Raw genomic sequence first — 23,958 nt, 5'->3', positions numbered from 1 at the left:
CAAGTGACATCTTCCCCAGGTGCAATGCTTCAGACTAACTTGTGATAGCTGTGGCATCTCGACTGAGGATGAAGGACTTCATAAAATAAAAAAATAATAATGAATAAATAAATAAAAAAACTGTTATTATTGACAACATCTGTGTTATTTCTATTTAAATCTTTATTATTTTAAGTTTGGATATGTTAATTTACACCATCATACAGGAAGGGTTTGCATCATACAATATAGATTAAATATGTGGCAAGAAAAGCTTAAATTATTCAAAACACATACAAAATAGTATAACAAAGACAGACTCGAAATACCATTTATTGAAACATGGACTGTAATGCAGATATTTTATATATTCATTTCCATCACAAACAATGTTTTCACACCATGGTTCATGGGTTCAAATGAAAGGACTGCAGCACAGCAGATTGAAGATCTTTCCTTACTTATCAGAGGTAGAGCTTTAACAAAGACAGAGTTTATTACATCTCTCCTCATGCAAACTGTTCACTTTCTTCATCTTTCTTCACAGGATGTCTCCTAAATGTTCCAACATCCACCTTTGACTGTTAAATGTTAGGATTTTTCTCTGTTTACATTTTAATTTTGTCTTTGGCTTCCAGTATAAAAAAATGCTCCTCTTAAACTTTCATTTGTTTCACTTGTCCAAATTGGACAAGTGAATCAAATACTTTTCACTAATATATGTCCCCTATGTCCCCTAAATGTTCACCTCTAGCTGTTAAATATTGTGATTTCTCTCTCTCTCTTTAATTCTCATTTCTTTCACGTGTCCATTTTGGAGATAAAAGCAGTGCCTGCACCAGCCGCAACTCCTTTCTAGAATTTATAAACTGATCTGAGAGTTTTCTAAAATATAAGGATTGTATGTCTGCAGCATGTAGGCCTATTATTAGGCTTCATCTTGTATTTAAGTTCCAGTTTTAACGTTGATACTCTAGGTGTGTCCCAATTCAGGGTCTGCACACTTCGAACATGGATGTATAATACATCCATGACTTCGAAGTGTGGATTCGTCGGCCACATACGTCATCGCGGTGCGCGAAGTACTGTCCCAATTCACAGAATTTGAAGGACCCTTCGAATCCGCACTTCGTTTGGCCTCAAACGAAGGATGCTTGTGATGCATCCTTCGCGGCCTCTTTTCTCCCACAATTCGTTGCGCACAGGACGGTGGCGAATCAGCAACCTCACAAGAGTCTCATTAAGTTTAAATAAAGTTTTATTTAAAAAAAAAGTTAGTTTTTTTAACTACACTTTAGTATAAACGTTACAAAACCAAGTACATTTAAAGCATGTTTGTTAAATGGTGACATTAAAATTCGGTAATATTTGATATTCAGATACTTTTAAGGGGTTAATTAAGTGTGTACCGGCTGGAAAACAACAGAGCCTCAAACCGTTTTTTTATTTTTTTATTTTTATTTATTTTTTTTAACTGTCGGTGTTGCCGCTCCGTGTTCAGCGTCTACTGACGTTTCCTACGAGTAATTTCTGAGGTTTAAGTGATTAAACGTCCTGTGTTGTTGCTATGGGAAATTCTTGTGGACTAGGTAGGCTGTCCCATTTCACGAACGTTAAGCAGACTTCTAAGTGTGTAGACTACGGAGGACACTCTGTAGCCTACGTAGTCTGCGCACTTCGAAGTGTGCAGACCCTGAATTGGGACACAGCTATAGTGTGCATGGGCTTGGTCTTTGACAGGGGGACAGAAAGGAGGCAATGCTTCAGACTAACTCGTGATAGCTGTAGCATCTCAACTGAGGAATGATATATTTGATAAAATACAAAAACACCTTCATTCTTATGTCATCCTTTTACTGTGTGCAGGTGTGAACTCTAGCCTTTGCAGACTGAAGGCTGAGTTGTGTTCAAAGCAGTTCCTGTAATCACTGCTTTGTGTTGAAGTCTGTAGTTAAGGATATACTTTGAAATGTTTTCAGTCATTTTAGTCTAACAGATCCATAGAAGTTGAGTGTAATCATTCAGTCCACCACTTAGATGAAACTAAAATATTTTAGCGTGTGCAGGATGGATTAGCACCTAATCTTTGTGTGGCTGAATAAGATGTGTTGACAACACAGACCCCATGGGAGGAATTTCTTTCACTCTGTTGATGCTTTGATTATTTGGTTCTGATATGTGAGTTATTTCCTGCCTTATTTAATCTTTTCTAACACTATGAGCAAACAAATGTCTAGATGTGTGTACTTGCTTCAAAGTGTATGTAAATTATAGGGTTAAACAATGCCGTTATTATTGACGACAACTGTTACTTATATTTAAATCTTTATTATTTTCAGTTTGGATCAGTTCATTAACACCATCACACAGCAATGGTTTGCATCATACAAAATGGATTAAATATGTGGCAAGAAAAATTTAAATTCTCTTTAAAATACATACAAAATAGTATAATTTAAAGACATGGAACAGAATATCATTTATAGAAATATGCACTGTAATGCAGATATTTTATAAATTAATTTCCATCACAATGTTTTCACACCAGGGTTTATGGCTTCAAATATGAGAACTGCAGCACAGCAGATTGAAGATCTTTCCTTATTTACCAGAGGTAGAGCTTTAACAAAGACAGTGTTCATTGCATCTCTCGTCAAGCAAACTGTTCACCTGTAGAAAGTCTTCTTTCTTCACAATACGTCCCCTAAATGTTCCAGCGTTCACCTCTAGCTGTTAAATATTGTGATTTTCCTCATTTTTCTCTCTCTTAAACTTTCATTTCTCTCACTTGTCCATTTTGGAGATAAAAACAGTGCCTGCACCAGCCACAACTCCCCTCCATTGTAACAACAGTAAACAGCAGCAATGTGTGTTATGATGATGTTGCCACTGATGTGACAGCCACTGTGGTTGTATTGGAGCTGGAGGTCATCTTAGCTGCATTCTTCCTGCAAAAAGAACGAAAAAACATGATCATGATGAACCATTTTAAAACCATGAAGATGAAGAGTCCTTTAGTAGTTATAATATGGTACTTTAACACATTTAGATCTATGCATCTGTATTTGTTGTATGCATAGGGCTTTGATACATTTAAACAAGTAACCTAAATAGTTATTTTACTTTCAGATTCCTAGAATTTATAAACTGATCTAAGAGTTTTCTAAAATATAAGGATAGATTGAAATATACTTCTTGCTGCAGACATGTAGGCCTATTATTAAGCTTCATCTTGTATTTAACTGTCACTGTAAAACTGTTACTTATTTCTTTCTTGCAAGAGAAATATGGTGGATGAAAAGCTGACTGTTACAAGCTCATTTTACATGTTATTCTTGTCTTTTTCATGCAGGCCTGATTGAAAATAGCACAGCTTGGTTTCTGTGCCTCCTACACAGTACAATTGTGTTTCTCTCACCAAATTATTTAACTGTATGTTTGGTAAAAATGAAAGAGTGCACTACACAAAAAGTTTTTCTATTTCTTTTACTTACATTTCCTTTCTTTGCAGGACTTGCTTTGTAAATTTTGAATTTGGGTCAAGACACCGGAAGCTGTTATCTTTCAGTGTAACACTGTGATAAAAGAAGAACAGTGTTAGTGAAACATCGATCTCAAATCACTACTTATTAGCCATGTTGGTTTCTTTTGTTATTATCTTCTGCAGATACTCACATGACTTGCTGCTTGTTGCAGTATGAACTTGGTTGATACACGCTGACATCAACAATGAGAGACGGGTTTACTGCTTTGTTTGCCTTTATGCACCGGCACTTTAAAATAGCTGAAAAAAAACAAAAAACAAACTCAATTCAAACAAACGTTTTATGTATGGTGACTCCCCAAAGGGCTATACACATGAAGACAAATAACAATAATTTATCTAACAACAAACTGCACAAATACTCTGAACTATGCATAATGTGCTGAATTAGTACACTTACTTGCTGAGGTGCAAATGGCAACACAGGCCAGGAGAACGATACACTGGATGGCAGACTTCATCTTTGTCTCAAATGGTGGAATTTAGAGAATAAAATACTAATAATGATCTGTTGAATCCTGAAATCTTTGTACAACAGCTTCCCTCTCTCAGATGTGAAAGATCTCTAATTTTGTGAAGTGCTTTCACTCTTCAAGCTGTCTGAGTGTGCAGAGCCATTAGCTCTTGCTTTTATACTCCTTTAGGGGTCTGAGTCAAATTCTTAAGAAGTGACTGAAAAAAACAAAACAAAAAAAGTTTAGACTACTTTCCAGTGCACTTCTCCAGCTATGTTATCAGTTTTTAAAAAAATCACAATTCCTTGGAGCCCTTACTTCTTGTTAAGAACTTCCCGTGTGTCTTACGTCATTGTGTTGAGAAACAACTGCCAATGATGAAATATTCATCCTGATAGTGATGGAGCCAGATGGTGCAAACATTCTCATGAGTTACTCTTGCACAGAAAATGCTTTTTACATCTGTGTGAACCCCACCATAGATGAGATATTTATAATAGGACTGAATCTTTACCAGCTACTGTTGGTTTAAAATATTATACTGGCACTCACTGGATACTACATAGTATATATTTTTTTCTGATTTGTGGTACAAGTGTATTTTTTGTTTGATTTTAAGTCAACCTTTAAAATACACGTGGAACTCTTTTTTCCCCCTTTAAAGGCATGCCATTTTCTCATTGAAACTTATAGTTATAAAAGGATCATATTAACACTAGAAGTCCCAGGAATTTTGATATCTCCCTAAAGTCCCAGAGAAGGGTCGAAAGACCTTTAGTCCAAACTGACGACTCTGCTGGCAAAAATTAGCATCTCTTCATTTGTAAATGCAGCCATTACCTGAGGAATGCACCCATTGCATCCAGCCCCTCCTTGTTACCTTGAAACGTCTGGTAAATTCTGTGGCAGTGGGGGATGGTGGGCTGAGGGGGATAAATAGTAGCTAGTTTCACCTCCAACAAATAGAAGGAAGCAAAATGCAGTGGCGGCTTACAACTCAGCAGGCATTGGACCTGATCCTCAGCGATACAAACCCTTGTGACTCAGATGGAGAAGAGATACAAATTCAGCTGGATTCGGACTCTGACTCTGAGCAGTCTTCAGGTAAGATTTGAAACTATTATTGAACTTTTTGGTATGACAAATTTCTTTCTTTTTGCTTTGTCCTGTACTGTGAGTTGCAACACTGGAATTTCTCCATTTTGGTACAAATAAAGGATTTTTTTAATCTTATTTCCAAAACATCCTATTTTCGTCCTCTGAAATTGTGAAATTGTTTACCTTGCAGATGTGTGAGAGGAAGTGGAAGTGGGAAGTGAGAGGACAGAGATGGCTAAAGATGGCACAGTGTGGCATGAAGAACAGCTGGGGACATGTCTCAATTTCACCCCAATAGAACCATACGGCACAGATGGAGAGCCAACTGCTAAGGCCAGAAGAAGTATCCGGACTCGTCTTCAAAGCTTCTTCTGTTTTATAACACTTGAAATGCTTCGTAGCATTCAAGAATGGACCATTCAGCATGCACGGCAAAAGGAGCAGGCAGATTGGTTCATGAACCTCCCAGAACTAATGGCATTTATTGCAATTATTATCTTGCGGGGGGTGAAGAAAGTTCCATCACTACGTGACAATTGGTCAGCAGAGCTGGGAAACCCACGAATCATTGCTACTATGGCCCGAAACCGCTTCCAAAACATCATGCAACACCTACGCTTTGATAACATGTTCACACGCAGTGAGCGAGTGGAGACAAATAAGTTTGCTGCAATTTCTAATCTGTGGGAATCTTTTGTCAATAACTGCATCAGATCTTATAACCCTGGTCGACACATCACTATTGATGAACAGCTTTTCCCGACAAAGACTCGCTGCAGTTTTCTGCAGTACATTGCAACAAAACCGGACAAATTTGGCATTAAGTTTTGGCTGGCTTGTGACTTGAAATCAAAGTACATTTGCAATATCCTGCCATATCTTGGCAAGGACCCCAGTCGTCCCAGTGGAGAGAGACTCTCTGAGAGTGTAGTGATGAGGCTGATGGAGCCGTTCATGGATAAGGGCAGAACTGTAATTTTTTTACATCGCTGTCCCTTGCGCAACGACTGCTTAGCCGGAAAACCACCATCCTTGGCACAGTCAACAAGATTCGCCGGGAAATTCCTCAGTCAACTAGACAGAAGGACCACACTAAATTCACCACTCGAGTGTTTTCCACCACTGGTGCAACACTCACAGTATATGCGCCGAAACGGAAAAAGACTGTCTATCTTCTCAGCAGCATGCACAATGTGGTTGAGACTGAGAATACCACCAAAAGGAAGCCAAACACTGTCACACAATACAACACCACAAAGTGTGGTGTGGATGTGATGGACCAGATGGTGCGGGAGTACAGCGTGCGTGCAGGAACACGGAGATGGCCAGTCGCCGTGTTCTACAACATGATCGACATGGCGGCACTGAACGCTCATGTTCTTCATAAGGAATGCACCGGAGTGCAGGAGAGAAGAGTGGACTTCCTGGTTGAGCTCGCGAAAGAGTTGGCCAACTCTCATGTGAGTCAGAAGAAGGCACATAAGGAGCAACTGCTTCAGCAGCAACCTCCCACACCTAGCCCTGGGAAAAGGGCAAAATGTCAGGTCAACCATTGATGCAAGAACAATTGCGCAACTGTAAGATGTGTTTACTGCTACAAATACACATGTGGCAAATGCAGGATGGAGATACCATGGAAGTGCCAAGCATGTTTGGACTTAGCACAGACGGACTGCTGAAAGAGCAGAAAAGCCATTCACACAAGGGCATGCCACTGTAGCCTTGTGTAAATATTTGTGAAATTGTTTCATTACTTGCATTATTTTAACTGTTTTGTTGTTTTTTTTTATGACAAAAATAAAAAGCATTGGAAAAAATTCACAGTTGTTCTTTTATATCTTTGTCATGTTGACATTTATGCCCTCTTGACTTAGACACTAATGCTTCTGGATATTTTACTCACAGACCCTGCCTGTACCACCACAATCAAAAAATGTTCATTTTAAATATTCAAAATTGTTCATTGCTTGGGCTTTTTGGACATAAGGTACATGAACATTGGGTTAGAAAGTTTGAAAAATTGGTCAAAAATTCTGAAAAATTTGTATTTTTTCATTTGTATGAAAAGAGGAGAGCTGGACCTTTTAAAGTGATTTTTAAAAAAAATATGAATTCATCATTTTGTCATATCATTCTAAATTGTTTGCTTTTTTATTGAAGGCCCACAATGATTATCTTTTTTTTTTCTTCTAAAAGCACACAAATGTGTCGAGGAGGTATATATCATATATCATATCAAATATATTTTTAATTATTTGAAATATACTAGAATGCAGGAAAACCTTTCTGAATCTGTTTGAGGTCTACTCCAATCTCATACTCAGGGGACCAAGCAGTGTCTCAAGCCAAGCTTTGGGCAAAAGTTGACAGTCCGGTTTCAAGAGTCTACAGTGTCTCCCCTAAGTATGCGCCCTCCTGGGGTGTGCCAGTAATTGACTCGTCTACAAACAAAAGAAGCTGTTCGCAGCTTAAGACAGGATTTTAGCTAAAATCCTACTGGTCAATCGACCCATCTCTGGGTTGTAAAGGTAGAAAGGTCCATTGACCCCTCTCTGGGACTTCTAGTGTTAAATGAAAAAGGAATCAGGTTCTCAGGCTTCATAGGTAATTTACTTTGGTACATTCACTGAAGTTAATATATTCTGATTGTGTGCTTGTAAAGGTTTGATTCAGTTTTTATAAAACTCCAATTTATAACAGAAAAAGCAGAAAACATAGACTCAGTTTTCCAGTTCACTACCCCAGCTTTGTAAACAGATTTCCCTCACGTCTTTTTAAGGACTTCCTGTTTGTCAAGGAATTTTGCCATTATGTTGAGACACATTGACTGTAGGTGTAGATCCATGCTGTTGATGCTGGCGCTACATGATGAGTGACTTTTGCACACAAGCTTTTATCTAGATCTGTGCTGAATGACAAGCAAAATCTTACTGTCGATGATATCTGGCTCAGTTAGTTTCCTTTGGTTAAGTTCACTGTAGTTAACATATTCTGATTGTGTGCTTGTACAAGTTTATTTCAGTTTTATACACTAAAATGCATAACAGAATAAACAGTGGTTCAACCAGGGGCAGAAAATCATTAATGATTTAACTGATTTAGTTTTGAGTCAAGATGACTTTACAATCAATAAAAAATTGATCATAGAAACAAGAAGAGAAAAGAGGAAACCACATGCACTGATGGCTCATCATTGTTGATCTTTGCGAAACTATTATACATATAATTTTTTATATATATTTTTATGTGTGCATTAGATGCTGCTCTGCACTATATAGATGAAGCATGCTTCAGTCCTGGCTACAATGGAGGTTTTACCTACAGGGCCACACCTATCAGTCCACACCCAGGGCAGAAACCAACAAGCCCTCAGCTATTAGAAGAAGGTAATATCAGGGAAAAACAGCAGGGAAATGACATCATTGTACCCTTGACACTCAGTTTATCTTCATAGCTGGAGCCTTTCAGGTGTGAAGAAGAACAACAATGGGTATTATTGATACTCTCATTTGATCATCTAGTTGTATTCTTCATCCCAAAAATCTGCCTTCAGAAAAATTAATAAATGTATACAAGGACTCTGTGTAAAGACTTTACTGTGTACTCTGAAAACCTCTCCCTTTGTGGAAGTGAAATGCTGGGAACCTAGTTAGCTTACATGAATTGTTTGGCATCTTTATGTTGTCATTGGTCAGTAAAAGACCAGGAAGGAGCAGTGCTTCCTGAGCTTTGGTTGCACTCCAAGCTCCAGCAACTGTCAAGACTGGTTGTGAATTACTGGTGTAAAGGAGTTGCTTCCTGTGTGTGCTCTGAGTCTGCTCGCCCCTCTAACTTTTCACCATGATCTGCTTCTTGGGGCCAAAGTTGGCAGAAATCACAGCTGCCCTACCAGTTGCACTGCATCCAAGTGACATCTTCCCGAGGTGCTGAAGGACATCCCAAACAGCCTCTTTTTTCTTTGTACAAGCTATCAGGCAGGAGTTATTCAATCTGGCAAAGAAGCAGAGTGGTTTGCTTGAGTTCCAGTTTTAACGTTGATACTCTGTGTGCATGGGATGGTAAACTGAAGCTTGTTCTTTGACAGAAGAACACAAAGGAAGCAATGCTTCACACTAACTTGTGATAGCTGTAGCATCTCGACTGAGGATGAAGGACTTGATAAAATAAAATAAAAAAACAAACAAACAAAAAAAACTGTTATTATTGACGACATCTGTGTTACTTCCATTTAAATCTTTATTATTTTAAGTTTGGATATGTTAATTTACACCATCATACAGGAAGGGTTTGCATCATACAATATAGATTAAATATGTGGCAAGAAAAGCTTAAATTCTTCAAAACACATACAAAATAGTATAACAAAGACAGACTCGAAATACCATTTATTGAAACATGGACTGTAATGCAGATATTTTATATATTCATTTCCATCACAAACAATGTTTTCACACCATGGTTCATGGGTTCAAATGAAAGAACTGCAGCACAGCAGATTGAAGATCTTTCCTTACTTATCAGAGGTAGAGCTTTAACAAAGACAGAGTTTATTACATCTCTCCTCATGCAAACTGTTCACTTTCTTCATCTTTCTTCACAGGATGTCTCCTAAATGTTCCAACATTCACCTTTGACTGTTAAATGTTAGGATTTTTCTCTATTTACATCTTAATTTTGTCTTTGGCTTCCAGTATAAAAAAAATGCTCCTCTTAAACTTTCATTTGTTTCACTTGTCCCATTTGGACAAGTGAATCAAATACTTTTCACTAATATATGTCCCCTATGTCCCCTAAATGTTCACCTCTAGCTGTTAAATATTGTGATATCTCTCTCTCTTTATCTCTCATTTCTTTCACTTGTCCATTTTGGAGATAAAAACATTGCCTGCACCAGCCGCAACTCCCCTCCATTGTAACAACAATAAACAACAGCAATGTGTGTTATGATGATGTTGCCACTGATGTGGCAGCCACTGTGGTTGTATTGGAGCTGGAGGTCATCTTAGCTGCATTCTTCCTGCTAAAAGAACAAAAAAACATGATCATGATTAACCATTTTAAAACCATGAAGATGAAGAGTCCTTTAGTAGTTATAATATGGTACTTTAACACATTTAGATGTATGCACCTGTATTTGTTGTATGCATAGGGCTTTGATACATTTAAACCAAGTCACCTAAATAGTTATTTTACTTTCAGATTCCTAGAATTTATAAACTGATCTGAGAGTTTTCTAAAATATAAGGATAGATTGAAATATACTTCTTGCTGCAGACATGTAGGCCTATTATTAAGCTTCATCTTGTATTTAACTGTCACTGTAAAATTGTTATTTCTTTCTTTCTTGCAAGAGAAATATGGTGGATGAAAAGCTGACTGTTACAAGCTCATTTTACATGTTATTCTTGTCTTTTTCATGCAGGCCTGATTGAAAATAGCACAGCTTGGTTTCTGTGCCTCCTATACAGTACAATTGTGTTTCTCTCACCAAATTATTTAACTGTATGTTTGGTAAAAATGAAAGAGTGCACTACATAAAAAGTTTTTCTATTTCTTTTACTTACATTTCCCTTCTTTGCAGGACTTGCTTTGTAAATTCTGAATTTGGGTCAAGACACCGGAAGCTGTTATCTTTCAGTGTAACACTGTAATAAAAGAAGAACAGTGTTAGTGAAACATCGATCTCAAATCACTACTTATTAGTGATGTTGGTTTCTTTTGTTATTATCTTCTGCAGATACTCACATGACTTGCTGCTTGTTGCAGTATGAACTTGGTTTATGCACGCTGACATCAACAATGAGAGACGAGTTGACTGCTTTGCTTGTCTTTATGCACCGGCAATTCAAAATAGCTGAAAAAAGATGACAAAATGAGTCCCCGAAGGACCATACACATGAAGACAAATAGCAATAATTTATCTAACAACAAACTGCACAAATACTCAGAACTATGCATAGTGTGCTGAATTAGTACACTTACGTGTTGAGGTGCAAATGGCAACACAGGCCAGGAGAATGATACACTGGCTGGCAGGATTCATCTTTGTCTCTGTTGAATCCTCAAATCTTTGTACAACAGCTTCTTTCCTTTCCGAAGTGCTTTCACTCTTCAAGCTGTCTGAATGTGCAGAGCCATGAGCTCTACCTTTTATACCCTTACAGGTGCCGGCTTTTGATTCTTAAGAAGTGTTAAAAAACAAAAAACAAAACTGTATCAGTTCTTCATTTCACTCCTCCAGCTTTGTAATTAGCTTTTCCTCAGAATTTCTTAGAGATCTTACTACTTTTTAAGGACTTCCTGTGTTGCAGAATTGCGCCATCACGTCGAGAAACTGCCGGGAGCGGAGTTACATACTGGTGCTGCTGGAATTGCATTGTGTAAACCCTTTCACCAGTGAACAGAGACTATTGTCTAGATCTGCGCTGATTGACAAGTGAAATCTCACTGTACATAGAAAAGATAGGAAAAACCTTATGATAGGAAAGACTGACTAATGATTCACATGCATGCAGATTTTCTTTGGTAAAATGCTCAGTGATGTTTTTCAGACCATGCAAATACCCACTTAGAAATATGACAGCAGCTCAGTCTGGGAAATCGGCTGGACCTGATTAGACTTAAATATTGGAGCATGCTGCTTTTATCAATAGACCCATCTTCACTGACAGCTCAACCATTCATACTGTATTTGGCTGAGTTTATAATTTATCATCTTATATACAATATATTATAAAAAATAGTGCTTACTGGAGTGATGACCTGGCCAAGAGGCAGCAGCAAAAAGGTCATATCTACAATGATACACTCACATAAAAGATTTAAAAAACAATTTCCAAATATAACAATTAACATCAAATAAACTCTCAGCTATATTTCACACATTTACTTTACATTCAACAAGGACACTCCAAAAATGTAGAAGCAGATACACTGATCAGAATCTATGGTTTGTGATTGAAAGTAAAAAGGATGTAGGTGTGAAATTTAGTGTTTTTTGGGAACAGATTCTAGTTGTTAGAGGCAACAAACTGGAATGAAAAATGGAGATTTCACTTCTGACAGCGATCATTACTGAGTCCATTAAATCTGGCAATACTTAAAAGAACAAAAGGAAGAAAAGCAGAAGAGGCTCACCAAAGACTTGATAACCAGTTAAGATCATTCAGAAATATTGTCCAATTACACTTTCTACAAGTCTGTTTAAAATTTCTAAACTATGAAATAACAATTTATGATTGAATCATTTAATTATTGAGTCAACACAAGTTCACAAATATACATATGTTAAGGTTTCTTACTTACCAGAAAGAGCATTTAATTTAAGTATGTCTTTTTCCCATAGATATATTTAAATGTTCAGGCAGGGATATGTTTTCAAGGCTTATATTAAAAAACAAAAGCAGTTTTATACACAATTTTTTCAGTTTTTTGTTGCCCTACACTAACTTTCTTCAAGTAATTGCTTGTATAAATAAATGCATAAAGAAAAGCTATGTTATTTAATATCATGTCTTGCTATTTCCATCCATCCAGCCATCCATCCATCCACCCATTATTTGCCGCTTATCGTAGTTGCCTAAGCAGGGAAACCCACACTTCCCCCTCCCCAGCCACATTCACCAGCTCATCCGGGGGGATCCCAAGGCGTTCCCAGGCTAGCCGCGAGATGTAGTCCATCCAGCGTGTCCTGGTTCTTCCCCGGGGCCTCTTTCCGGCAGGACATGCCCAGAATACCTCACCAGGAAGTTGTCCAGGAGGCATTCTGACCAGATGCCCGAGCCACCTCATCTGGCTCCTCTCAATGCGGAGGAGCAGCGACTCTACTCTGAGCCCCTTCCTGATCACTGAGCTTCTCACCCTATGTCTAAGGGAGAGCCTGGCCACCCTGCATCGATCCGCCTGTCGATCTCCTGCTCCATCCTTCCCTCACTCGTGAACAAGACCCCGAGATATGTGAACTCCTCCACTTGGGGCAGGACCTCATTGCCGACTCGGAGAAGGCAGTCCACCTTTTTCTGGCTGAGGACCATGGTCTCGGATTTGGAGGTGCTGATTCTCATCCCAGCCGCTTCACACTCGGCTGTGAATCGCTCCAATGAGAGCTGAAGATCACAGCCCGATGAAACCAACAGAACTACATTATCCACAAAGAGCAGAGACCCAATCCTGAGGCAACCAAACTGGATCCCCTCAACACCTCGGTGGCGCCTAGAAATTCTGTCCATAAACGTTATGAACAGAATCGGTGACAAAGGGCAGACTTGGCGGAGTCTAACGCTCACCGGAAACGACTCTAATTTACTGGCAGCAATGTGGACCAAGCTCTGACAACGGTCATACAGGGACCGGACAGCTCGTACAAGGGGGTCTCCATACTCATGGAGTACCTCCCATAGGAGTCCCTGGGAGACACGGTTGAATGCCTTCTACAAGTCCACAAAGCACATGTAGACTGGTTCAGCAAACTCCCATGCCCCCTCCAAGACCCCGAAGAAAGTGTAGAGCTGGTCCACTGTTCCATGACCGGACGAAAACCACACTGCTCCTCCTCAATCCGAGGTTCGCCTATATGATGGTGCCTCCTCTCCAGCACCCCTGAACAGACCTTACCAGGGAGGCTGAGGAGTGTGATCCCCTGTAGTTGGAGCACACCCTCCGGTTCCCCTTGTTGAAGAGAGGGACCACCACCCCAGTGTGCCTGTCCAGGGGAACTGTCCCCAATGTCCATGCGATGCTGCAGAGGCGTGTCAGCCAAGACAGTCCTACAGCATCCAGAACTCTGGGCGGATCTCATACACTCCCGAGGCCCTGCCACCGGGAGCTTTTTAACCACCTCAGCGACCTTAGCCCCAGAGATGGGAGAGCCAGCACCAGCTACCCCAGACTCTGCTTCCTCATTGGAAGACATGTTGGAATTGAGAAGGTCTTCGAAGTATTCCCTCCATCGCCTCATAACGTCCTGAATCAAGGTCAGCAGCCCCCCATCCCCACTGTAAACAGTGTTGATGGAGCACTGCTTTCCCCTCCTGAGCTGCCAGATGGTGGACCAGAATCTCCTCGAAGCCGTCCGGAAGTCACTCTCCATGGCCTCTCCAAACTCCTCCCATGCCTGAGTTTTTGCCTTAGTGACAGCCGAAGCCGCATTCTGCTTAGCCTGCCGATACCCTTTAGCTGCCTCTGGAGTCCCACAGGCCAAAAAGGCCTGATAGGACTCCTTCAGCATCCCTTACTGCTGGTGTCCACCAACAAGTTTGGGGGTTACCGCCACGACAGGCACTGATGACCTTGTGGCCACAGCTGCGGCTGGCCGTGTCAACAATAGAGGCAGGGAACACAGCCCACTCGGACTCAGTGTCCCCCGCCTCACCTGGGACATGGTTAAAGCTCTGCCAGAGATGGGAGTTGAAAATCTTTCTGACAGGGGACTCCGCCAGACGTTCCCAGCAGACCCTCACAACACGCTTGGGTCTGCCAGGCCTGACCGACATTCTCCCCCACTATTTGAACCGACTCACCACCAGGTGGTGATCAGTTGACAGCTCCGCAACTCTCTTCACCCGAGTGTCCGAGACATGCGGCCACAAGTCTGATGATACGACTACAAAGTCAATCATTGAACTGCGGCCTAGAGTGTCCTGGTGCCAAGTGCACATGTGGACACTCTTATGCCTGAACAAGGTGTTTGTTATGGACAATCCATGACAAGCACAGAAGTCCAACAACAAAACACCACTCGGATTCAGATCAGGGGGGCAGTTTCTCCCAATCACGCTACTCCAGGTCTCGCTGTCATTGTTCATGTGGGCATTGAAATCCCCCAGCAGAACGAGGGAGTCCCCGGAAGGAGTGCTCTCCAACACCCCCTCCAAGGACTCCAAAAGGGTGGGTACTCTGAACTGCTGCTTGGTACATAAGCACAATCAACATTCAGGACCCGTTCCCCCACCTGAAGGCGGAGGGAGGCTACTCGTTCATTCACCAGGGTAAACCCCAATGCACAGGAGCTAAGTGAGGGGGCAATGAACATGCCCACACCTGCTCGGCGCCTCTCACCAGGAGCAACTCCAGAATGGAAAAGGATCCAGTTCCTTTCTAGGACAGTGGTTCCAGAGCCCAAGATGTGTGTTGAGGTGAGTCCAACTATATCTAGCTGGAACAGCTCGACCTCACGAACCAGCTGAGGCTCCTTCCCTGCCAGAGAGGTGATATTCTACATTCCTAGCGCTATCTTCTGCAGCCGACGATCAGACCGCCAGGGTCCCCGTCTCTGGCAGCCACCCAGCTCACACTGCACCCAACCCCTATGGCCCCTCCTGCAGGTGGTGAGCCCATGTCACCCTTTTGGGCTGAGCCCGCCCGAGCCCCATGGGCAAAGGCCCGGCCACCAAGTGCTTGCCCCACCTCCAGGCCTGGCTCCAGAGGGGGGGCCCCTGTGACCCACGTCTGTGCAAGGGAAACCTGATGAATCAGTCATGATGCACACTCTAAACAGCCAGTATGTTGATATCTACTTGTTGGACTTTGATGAGGTGCCGTAAAGCAAAATGCAGCTGTCCTCTGATGCTTTGGGCTGGGAAAAAATAAGGTGTGAAGTAAAAACTGCAGGGAAATTACATCATTGTACACTTGACACTCAGTTCTGTTCTTGGAGCCTTGCAGGTCTCACATATACCTAAAATTTCAAATAGCAGAGGAATCTGAATGACCTTTCCTCTATGTAAAATGTGCATTAGATTAATTACATTTGATATTAGAAGAACAACAATATTGTCTGGGTATTGTTGATGCTCTCATTGGATCATCTAGACGTATTTTCACACTCAAAAATCTGCCTTCAGAGGAACTGATAAATGCAAGGTGTCAATTTGGCCGACGATCCCAACAATTTTTTTAAAAAAAGGCGTGAGACTTGGGTCCATTTAAGCCTGGGATTGGCAAAATTTATTACATGTCTTAACCACAACCGCCAACAACCTTCTAAAGAGCCACTAAGGGCTTTTATACCCTCCTGCTGCAGGTAATTAGCCGGAACCACCTGTTGAAGTGGGACTAGACTATACAAGTTAAAACATATCCACAAAATATCTTACTTAAAATAACACCTGTAAAGCAAACATCATGAATCAATATTTACATATATACATACTTAAACATAATCCACTTAATGATTTTACAGCATGCTTCAAATACACATTTAATTTATGTAAACTACTTCCCACCCCTCTTCGTTGACATGGTTTGTCCCAAAAAGCTCTTAAACAGGAAATTAGGCCTACTTCCCTCTTTTACCTCTCCTGCCCTGCAATGAAGACAAGAGGTTAGTATTGCCACTTCCTTCTTGAGCCTATAGCTTTACACAATTAGACATAGATCAAAGTAAAATGGAGTATCAAAATGTTGTTAAATGTTAAAATACTAATTAAGTTCTCTTTTCCACAGGCAGGATGGCCAGTCCCCTTCTGCAAACAAATAAACACTTTTCTCTGTTTTAACATTCAATAAAACAATTAATTAATCTGTGTGGTCCTATCTGCCAATCATTCCAATAATATTTGCTAGACTTGTGGTGGTGATGGAACCACCAGTCTCCGTCACACAAGGACTCTGTGTAAAAATTTTATTGTGTACTCTGAGAAAAACTCTCCCTCACACTGCAACACAAGAAGGCTAGTTTGGAAGAAAGATGGTAATGACCCTTTATGGAAGTGAAGTGCTGGGAACCTAGTTAGCTTATATTAATCGTTGACATGTTTATGCTTTCATTGGTCAGTAAATGACCAAGAGAGAGGAATGCTGATTGCAACTGTTAAGACTGGTTGTGAGTCACTGGTACAAAGGAGTTGCTCCCTGTGTGTGCTCTGGGTCTGCTCGTCCATCTATCTTATCACCATGATCTGCTTCTTGGGGCCCATGTCAGCTGAAATCACAGCTGCCCTACCAGTAGAACTGCAACCAAGTGACATTGTCCCCACTTGCTGACAGCCTCTTTTAACTTTGTCCAAGCTATCAGGCAGAAGTTATTCAATCTGGCATAGAAGCAGAGTGGTTTGCTTGAGTTCCAGTTTTAATGTTGATACTCTGTGTGCATGGGATGGTAAACTGTGGCTTGGTCTTTGACAGGGGGACAGAAAGGAGGCAATGCTTCAGACTAACTGGTGATAGCTGTAGCATCTCAACTGAGGAATGATATATTTGATAAAATACAAAAACACCTTCATTCTATGTCATCCTTTTACTGTGTGCAGGTGTGAACTCTAGCCTTTGCAGACCGAAGGCTGAGTTGTGTTCAAAGCAGTTCCTGTAATCACTGCTTTGTGTTGAAGTCTGTATTCAAGAATATACTTTGAAATGTTTTCAGTCATTTTAGTCTAACAGATCCATAGAAGTTGAGTGTAATCATTCAGTCCACCACTTAGACGAAACTAAAATATTTTAGCGTGTGCAGGATGGATTAGCACCTAATCTTTGTGTGGCTGAATAAGATGTGTTGACAACACAGACCCCATGGGAGGAATTTCTTTCACTCTGTTGATGCTTTGATTATTTGGTTCTGATATGTGATATTTCCTGCCTTATTTAATCTTTTCTAACACTATGAGCAAACAAATGTCTAGATGTGTGTACTTGCTTCAAAGTGTATGTAAATTATAGGGTTAAACAATGCCGTTATTATTGACGACAACTGTTACTTATATTTAAATCTTTATTATTTTCAGTTTGGATCAGTTCATTAACACCATCACACAGCAATGGTTTGCATCATACAAAATGGATTAAATATGTGGCAAGAAAAATTTAAATTCTCTTTAAAATACATACAAAATAGTATAATTTAAAGACATGGAACAGAATATCATTTATAGAAATATGCACTGTAATGCAGATATTTTATAAATTAATTTCCATCACAATGTTTTCACACCAGGGTTTATGGCTTCAAATATGAGAACTGCAGCACAGCAGATTGAAGATCTTTCCTTATTTACCAGAGGTAGAGCTTTAACAAAGACAGTGTTCATTGCATCTCTCGTCATGCAAACTGTTCACCTGTAGAAAGTCTTCTTTCTTCACAATACGTCCCCTAAATGTTCCAGCGTTCACCTCTAGCTGTTAAATATTGTGATTTTCCTCATTTTTTTCTCTCTTAAACTTTCATTTCTTTCACGTGTCCATTTTGGAGATAAAAACAGTGCCTGCACCAGCCACAACTCCCCTCCATTGTAACAACAGTAAACAGCAGCAATGTGTGTTATGATGATGTTGCTACTGATGTGACAGCCACTGTGGTTGTATTGGAGCTGGAGGTCATCTTAGCTGCATTCTTCCTGCTAAAAGAACGAAAAAACATGATCATGATGAACCATTTTAAAACCATGACGATGAAGGGTCCTTTAATAGTCCTTTAGTAGTTATAATATGGTACTTTAACACATTTAGATCTACGCACCTGTATTTTGTATGCGTAAGGCTTTGATACATTTAAACAAGTAACCTAAATAGTTATTTTACTTTCAGATTTCTAGAATTTATAAACTGATCTGAGAGTTTTCTATAATATAAGGATAGTATGAAATATACTTCTTGCTGCAGACATGTAGGCCTATTATTAAGCTTCATCTTGTATTTAACTGTAACTGTAAAATTTTTATTTCTTTCTTGCAAGAGAAATATGGTGGATGAAAAGCTGACTGTTACAAGCTCATTTTACATGTTATTCTTGTTTTTTTCATGCAGTCCTGATTGAAAATACCACAGCTTGGTTTCTGTGCCTCCTACACAGTACAATTGTGTTTGTCTCACCAAATTATTTAAGTGTATGTTTGGCAAAAATAAAAGAGTGCACTACACAAAAAATTCCTCTATTTCTTTTACTTACATTTCCTTTCTTTGCAGGACTAGCTTCGTAAATTTTGAATTTGGGTCAAGACACCGGAAGCTGTTATCTTTCAGTGTAACACTGTAATAAAAGAAGAACAGTGTTAGTGAAACATCGATCTCAAATCCCTACTTATTAGTGATGTTGGTTTCTTTTGTTATTATCTTCTGCAGATGCTCACATGACTTGCTGCTTGTTGCAGTATGAACTTGGTTGATACACGGTGACATCAACAATGAGAGACGAGTTGACTTCTTTTTTCTCCTTTATGCACTGGCACTTTAAAATAGCTGAAAAAGGATGCCAAAATTATGAGTCCCTGAAGGACTATACACATGAAGACAAATAGCAATAATTCATCTAACAACAAACTGCACAAATACTCAGAACTATGCATAATGTGCTGAATTAGTACACTTACGTGTTGAGGTGCAAATGGCAACACAGGCCAGGAGAACGATACACTGGCTGGCAGGATTCATCTTTGTCTCAAATGGTGGAAATTAGAGAATAAAATACTAAAAATGATCTGTTGAATCCTCAAATCTTTGTACAGCAGCTTACTTCTCTCAGATATGAAAGATCTCTGTTTTCATGAAGTGCTTTCACTCTTCAAGCTGTCTGAGTGTGCAGGGCCATGAGCTCTACCTTTTATACCCTTACAGGTGCCGGCTTTTGATTCTGAAGAAGTGTTAAAAAAACAAAAAACAAAACTGTATCAGTTCTTCATTCCACTCCTGCAGCTTTGTAATTAGCTTTTCCTCAGAATTTCTTAGAGATCTTACTACCTTTTAAGGACTTCCTGTGTTGCAGAATTGCGCCATCACGTCGAGAAACTGCCTGGAGCGGAGTTACATACTGGTGCTGCTGGAATTGCATTGTGTAAACCCTTTCACCAGTGAACAGAGACTATTGTCTAGATCTGCGCTGATAGACAAGTGAAATCTCACTGTTGATAGAAAAGATAGAAAAAAGCTTATGATAGGAAAGACTGACTAATGATTCACATGCTTACAGATTTTCTTTGGTAAAATGCTCAGTGATGTTTTTCAGACCATGCAAATACCCACTTAGAAATATGACAGCAGCTCAGTCTGGGAAATCGGCTGGACCTGATTATACTTAAATATTGGAGCATGCTGCTTTTATCAATAGACCCATCTTCACTGACAGCTCAACATTTCAAATTTGACTATGTTTATATTCTATCATCTTATATACAATATATTATAAAAAAAAATCATGCTTACTGGAGTGACGACCTGGACAAGAGGCAGCAGCAAAAAGATCATTTCTACAATGATGCACTCACATAAAAAATTTAAAAAACCAAATATAACAAATAAAATCTCAGCCATATTTCACACATTTACTTCACATTCAACAAGGACACTCCAAAAATGTAGAAGGAGATACATTGATCAGAATCTATGGTTTATGATTGAAAGTAAAAAGGATGTAGGTGTGAAATTTAGTGTTTTTTGGGAACAGATTCCAGTTGTTGGAGGCAGCAAACTGGAATGAAAAATGGAGATTTCACTTCTGACAGCGATCATTACTGAGTCCCTTGAAACTGGCAATATTTTGTATTTAAAAAATCAAAAGAAAAGAAAAGCAGAAACTCAGCAAACACTCGATATCCAGATAAGACCTTTCAGAAATATTGTCCAATTACACTTTCCACAAGTCTTTTTAAATTCTCTAAACTATGAAATAACAATTTATGATTGAATCATTTAATTACTGAGTCAAAACAAGTTCACATATATACATATATTAAGGTTTGTTACTTACCAGAACGAGCATTTAATTTTTCAGTGTTGGAACAAATTTAATCTCATTATATGTCTTTTTTCCCATAGATATATTTAAATGTTCCGACAGAAATATATATTTGCAAGGCTGTATTTTCATTTTATAGTTATATTAAAAAATAAATATAGTTTTATACACAATTTTTCTAGTTTTTTGTTGCCCTACACCATCTTTTTTTTTAAACTAATTGCTTAAATGCATAAATACATTAATTGCACACTCCGTGTACTACCTAGCAACCTGCTACCTTTCTCATCGTCTTGTTGCTGCTTCCTGGACTTCTGGTAATTCACCAGTTCTGTCTACCCACAGTCAGCTCTGTTTTGGCCCTGAGGAAACAAGTTTGCCAGGCAAGCTAGAGACTTTGACTCGATTCCACCTGAATCCCGGCTGCGGTATCAACCAATCCACCAGTCTGAGTGTGATACATAACGAAATTTGTTCTTCCCGTTTCCTTGGTCTCCCTGTGTTGCACTTGGGTCCACCTCATCCCCAATACAAAATGTCCAGATTTCAATCCCATTTGTTTATTTTCCAGTGAAAGAAACTATGAAAACCCAACCTTCCTACATAAATTACTTGCAACAAAATTCAAACCTGATTTTGTGACAATCTGTGTAAAAGCTGCACTACTTCTGGCAGTTTCACACTCTCTAACAAAGGATAATGAAGCATCTGTCTTGCATCTTGTCTCTGCTCTGAGCTCTCTATAGCCAGTACAAACCAGGCAAATGCTTTGCTTCCTTCAGAAATGTCCTCTTAGGTATTTTTGATGAATCAGCCTTGATACACACTCTAAACAGCCAGTATGTTGATAGTTGCTGGACTTTGATGAGGTGCCGTAAAGCAAAGTGCAGCTGTCCTCCGACGCTTCGGGCTGGGAAGAGTTGTTTCTCAGCCTCAGGATGCTGCAAGGCAAGACGACCACCAGGAATGTATGAAATAAATCTTAGAGCATCATTAGGTTGGAAACGTCTAGTATAACTTTAAAGCAGAGGTCAGAACATCTGGGTGGCTGTAGCTCAGGAGGAAGAACAGTCATCTGGACCCGGAGGTCAGTTGATCAGTTGAAGTGTTCTTGGGCAAAACATTGACTTTGCCTCCAGATGTGTTTGTCTGGGAATGAATGTGTGTGATACTGAAAAGCACTCTGCATAATAACAACAGCAGCAGCTGAATGTGACGAAGTGAAAAAGCACTTTGAATGGTCAACTATAAAAGTACCGTCCGTTTACTGATAAACTTTCCTGCTAATATTATCTCTGGAAGCAGCAGTAAATTTACTGTTGTGCAAGTGGATAAATATAACTATGACTTTAGTGCAACCAAGAATTTATTTTATTTCTTTTGGAAACAGCATTAAAGGTAGGATATTTAAAAAAGAATAAATTAATCATTAATCATAATCAATATTTATTATTTATTATAGTAAGCTAACAACTGGAATTAAAGCCTTTTGGTTTTATTCCTCCTCCAACCAGTCATGCTGCAGTAAACAAATGTTTAAAGGTATTCATCCTCTGAGTGGGGAGTCAAATGATAATTTGTGATACAGTGACATAACAGTGAATCTAACTTGAGATTTCTTTGTTAAGTTTTGCAGGTCTTGTTCTGCTGACAGTTAACTGACAAGCTGATATGTTAGACAGAGAGATGGTGGCACACCTCCAAACATTTATCAGCATTTACAAAATCACATCCCACCAAACTTTCCTTGTAACTCACAAAGCAGTGAAGTGAAGCGACATGCAAGAGGTAACCTGAGTAGGAGTAAGAGTAGGAGTTATCCTTGATGCTATTCTGTGTTAAAATCAGGGATAGATAATATCAGTAATGTCTGCAATAAACATTTTTTCTCTCCTACTTTATGATAGCAATCATTTTCCTGTCAAACCAGCATGCAACTTGTGTGAATAAATGATACAATCTCAACAATCTCTCTTTGAACGTGGAGAAGATAAAGGAGATTGTTGTGGATTTCAGGAGAATATGCCCCAGCATACACCTCTGCCCATCAATGGTGCTATGTTAGAGAGAGAGAGCAGCAGCAGTTCCTGGGTTTGCACGTCACAGAGGACCTCTCCTGGAACATCAACCCCACATCACTGGCCAAGAAAGCCAACCAGTGCCTCTACTTCCTCTGCAAACTAAGGAAAGCTAGAGCCCCGGCTACTATCATGTGCACCTCCCACAGAGGCACCATTGAGAGTCCTGACCAGCGGCATCACCGTGTGGTACGGCGCTTGCTCCAAGACCCTCCAATGCATTGTGAGAGCAGCTGAGAAGATTTTTGGTGCCTCTCTCCCCTCCCTGCAAAACATCTACATCTCTCGCCTCACCCATAAAGCCCTCTGCATCGTGAGAGACCCCACACACCCATCACACAGTTTCTTCAGCCTGCTGCCATCAGGAAGGAGACTGCATCCACCAGGCTGTCAGGATGCTGAACTCTCTCCCTGTTCTGACCCCTTTCCACACACACACACACACACACACACACACACACACACACACACACACACACACACACACACACACACACACACACACACACACACACACACACACACATACCCTGCACTGACAACCCTGATTAACACTTGAACACTCTTTCTCCCTCAGGAACAAGCACACAGCCGCTTTAACCACTTTAACTAAGCCATAAGTTAACTCATCTTCTTTTGTTGCTCTATAACCAGAAACATATTGCACTGACTGTAATTTGCCTTGTCTATTTATTATCGTGTTTTATTTACTTAGTGATAGTACTTGTTTTGCTTGTTTTGTTCAGTGGCTTACAATCTTGTAATACATCTCACCAAGGTTTGAGAGTTCTACTCCTCATTCTACTCTCACAGCATTGGGAGACAACAGTAGACCCCAGAATAAAAAGTTATCTATGATGCACAAAACAAGGTATTAGACCTTTTATTTGATTTTATGACACAGATAATGATTATTTATACTGTTTAACCAAATATTGTAAATTTATCCTGTTTCTAAAGAGTTCTGCATGATGTTGAATATTCCTTGTTTGGGTTTATGGTTTGTCTACAGAACTGCATGCAGTGCGGTTTTTGCCTTTAGAGCAACTTTCACTCGTCTTTTAATGTCCTCAGAGAAAACTGAAGAGGGTTGAAGTTTATTCAAGGGCTGTACTTACAAACAGTGTTGAAATACTAACACTT

General features: G+C 39.8%; 3 protein-coding genes and 1 long non-coding RNA gene across 8 annotated transcripts; 1 reads left to right on the top strand and 3 right to left on the bottom strand.

The window, feature by feature from the left end:
• Positions 1 to 149: 149 nt before the first annotated feature.
• On the bottom strand, positions 150 to 19,602 carry LOC121639639 (C-X-C motif chemokine 11-6-like). Of its 4 annotated transcripts, none has more exons than XM_041984986.1 (5): positions 19,377 to 19,602; positions 19,137 to 19,245; positions 18,956 to 19,036; positions 18,291 to 18,407; positions 150 to 830 (listed from the first exon to the last, which is right to left on the bottom strand). In XM_041984986.1, the coding sequence occupies exons 1-4, from the start codon at positions 19,435 to 19,437 to the stop codon at positions 18,329 to 18,331; spliced, it is 330 nt and encodes a 109-aa protein (XP_041840920.1). In that variant the 5' UTR covers positions 19,438 to 19,602; the 3' UTR covers positions 150 to 830; positions 18,291 to 18,328. The 4 variants fall into 4 exon arrangements, 3 of the variants coding, with proteins under 3 accessions (XP_041840920.1, XP_041840921.1, XP_041840919.1); XR_006010227.1 differs by lacking the exon at positions 150 to 830 and adding an exon at positions 9,447 to 9,941 and having other exon boundaries at positions 18,253 to 18,407; positions 19,377 to 19,597; XM_041984987.1 differs by lacking the exon at positions 150 to 830 and having other exon boundaries at positions 17,780 to 18,404; positions 19,377 to 19,596.
• On the bottom strand, positions 2,303 to 4,113 carry LOC121639640 (C-X-C motif chemokine 11-6-like). Its single transcript, XM_041984989.1, has 4 exons — positions 3,924 to 4,113; positions 3,655 to 3,763; positions 3,474 to 3,554; positions 2,303 to 2,927 (listed from the first exon to the last, which is right to left on the bottom strand). The coding sequence occupies exons 1-4, from the start codon at positions 3,982 to 3,984 to the stop codon at positions 2,852 to 2,854; spliced, it is 327 nt and encodes a 108-aa protein (XP_041840923.1). The 5' UTR covers positions 3,985 to 4,113; the 3' UTR covers positions 2,303 to 2,851.
• LOC121639638 (C-X-C motif chemokine 11-6-like) lies at positions 9,447 to 11,245 on the bottom strand. 2 transcript variants are annotated; one of them, XM_041984984.1, is made up of 4 exons: positions 11,059 to 11,245; positions 10,822 to 10,930; positions 10,641 to 10,721; positions 9,447 to 10,093 (listed from the first exon to the last, which is right to left on the bottom strand). In XM_041984984.1, exons 1-4 carry the CDS (start codon positions 11,117 to 11,119, stop codon positions 10,018 to 10,020), a joined length of 327 nt encoding a protein of 108 aa, XP_041840918.1. In that variant the 5' UTR covers positions 11,120 to 11,245; the 3' UTR covers positions 9,447 to 10,017. The 2 variants fall into 2 exon arrangements, with proteins under 2 accessions (XP_041840918.1, XP_041840917.1); XM_041984983.1 differs by having other exon boundaries at positions 9,447 to 10,096; positions 11,059 to 11,211.
• On the top strand, positions 16,068 to 16,673 carry LOC121639641. The gene is made up of 3 exons (XR_006010228.1): positions 16,068 to 16,096; positions 16,342 to 16,396; positions 16,519 to 16,673. It is a non-coding gene; the product is annotated as an uncharacterized LOC121639641 (long non-coding RNA).
• Positions 19,603 to 23,958: the final 4,356 nt, after the last annotated feature.

Source organism: Melanotaenia boesemani, chromosome 5 (genome assembly GCF_017639745.1).
Source record: "Melanotaenia boesemani isolate fMelBoe1 chromosome 5, fMelBoe1.pri, whole genome shotgun sequence".
NCBI lineage: Eukaryota > Metazoa > Chordata > Actinopteri > Atheriniformes > Melanotaeniidae > Melanotaenia > Melanotaenia boesemani.
The sequence above is the reverse complement of the archived record's forward strand: the minus strand, read 5'-3'. Positions and strand labels throughout refer to the sequence as shown.

Coding starts and splice junctions, on each gene's coding strand:
- LOC121639640 (XM_041984989.1), bottom strand. CDS start 3,984: ATGAAGTCTGCCATCCAGTGTATCGTTCTCCTGGCCTGTGTTGCCATT. Junction 3,555..3,654: donor TGCAACAAGCAGCAAGTCAT/GTGAGTATCTGC, acceptor CTTTTATCACAG/TGTTACACTGAAAGATAACA. Junction 2,928..3,473: donor GTCCTGCAAAGAAAGGAAAT/GTAAGTAAAAGA, acceptor TTCTTTTTGCAG/GAAGAATGCAGCTAAGATGA.
- LOC121639638 (XM_041984983.1), bottom strand. CDS start 11,119: ATGAATCCTGCCAGCCAGTGTATCATTCTCCTGGCCTGTGTTGCCATT. Junction 10,931..11,058: donor TGCCATTTGCACCTCAACAC/GTAAGTGTACTA, acceptor ATCTTTTTTCAG/CTATTTTGAATTGCCGGTGC. Junction 10,097..10,640: donor GTCCTGCAAAGAAGGGAAAT/GTAAGTAAAAGA, acceptor TTGTTCTTTTAG/CAGGAAGAATGCAGCTAAGA.
- LOC121639639 (XM_041984986.1), bottom strand. CDS start 19,437: ATGAATCCTGCCAGCCAGTGTATCGTTCTCCTGGCCTGTGTTGCCATT. Junction 19,037..19,136: donor TGCAACAAGCAGCAAGTCAT/GTGAGCATCTGC, acceptor CTTTTATTACAG/TGTTACACTGAAAGATAACA. Junction 18,408..18,955: donor GTCCTGCAAAGAAAGGAAAT/GTAAGTAAAAGA, acceptor TCGTTCTTTTAG/CAGGAAGAATGCAGCTAAGA.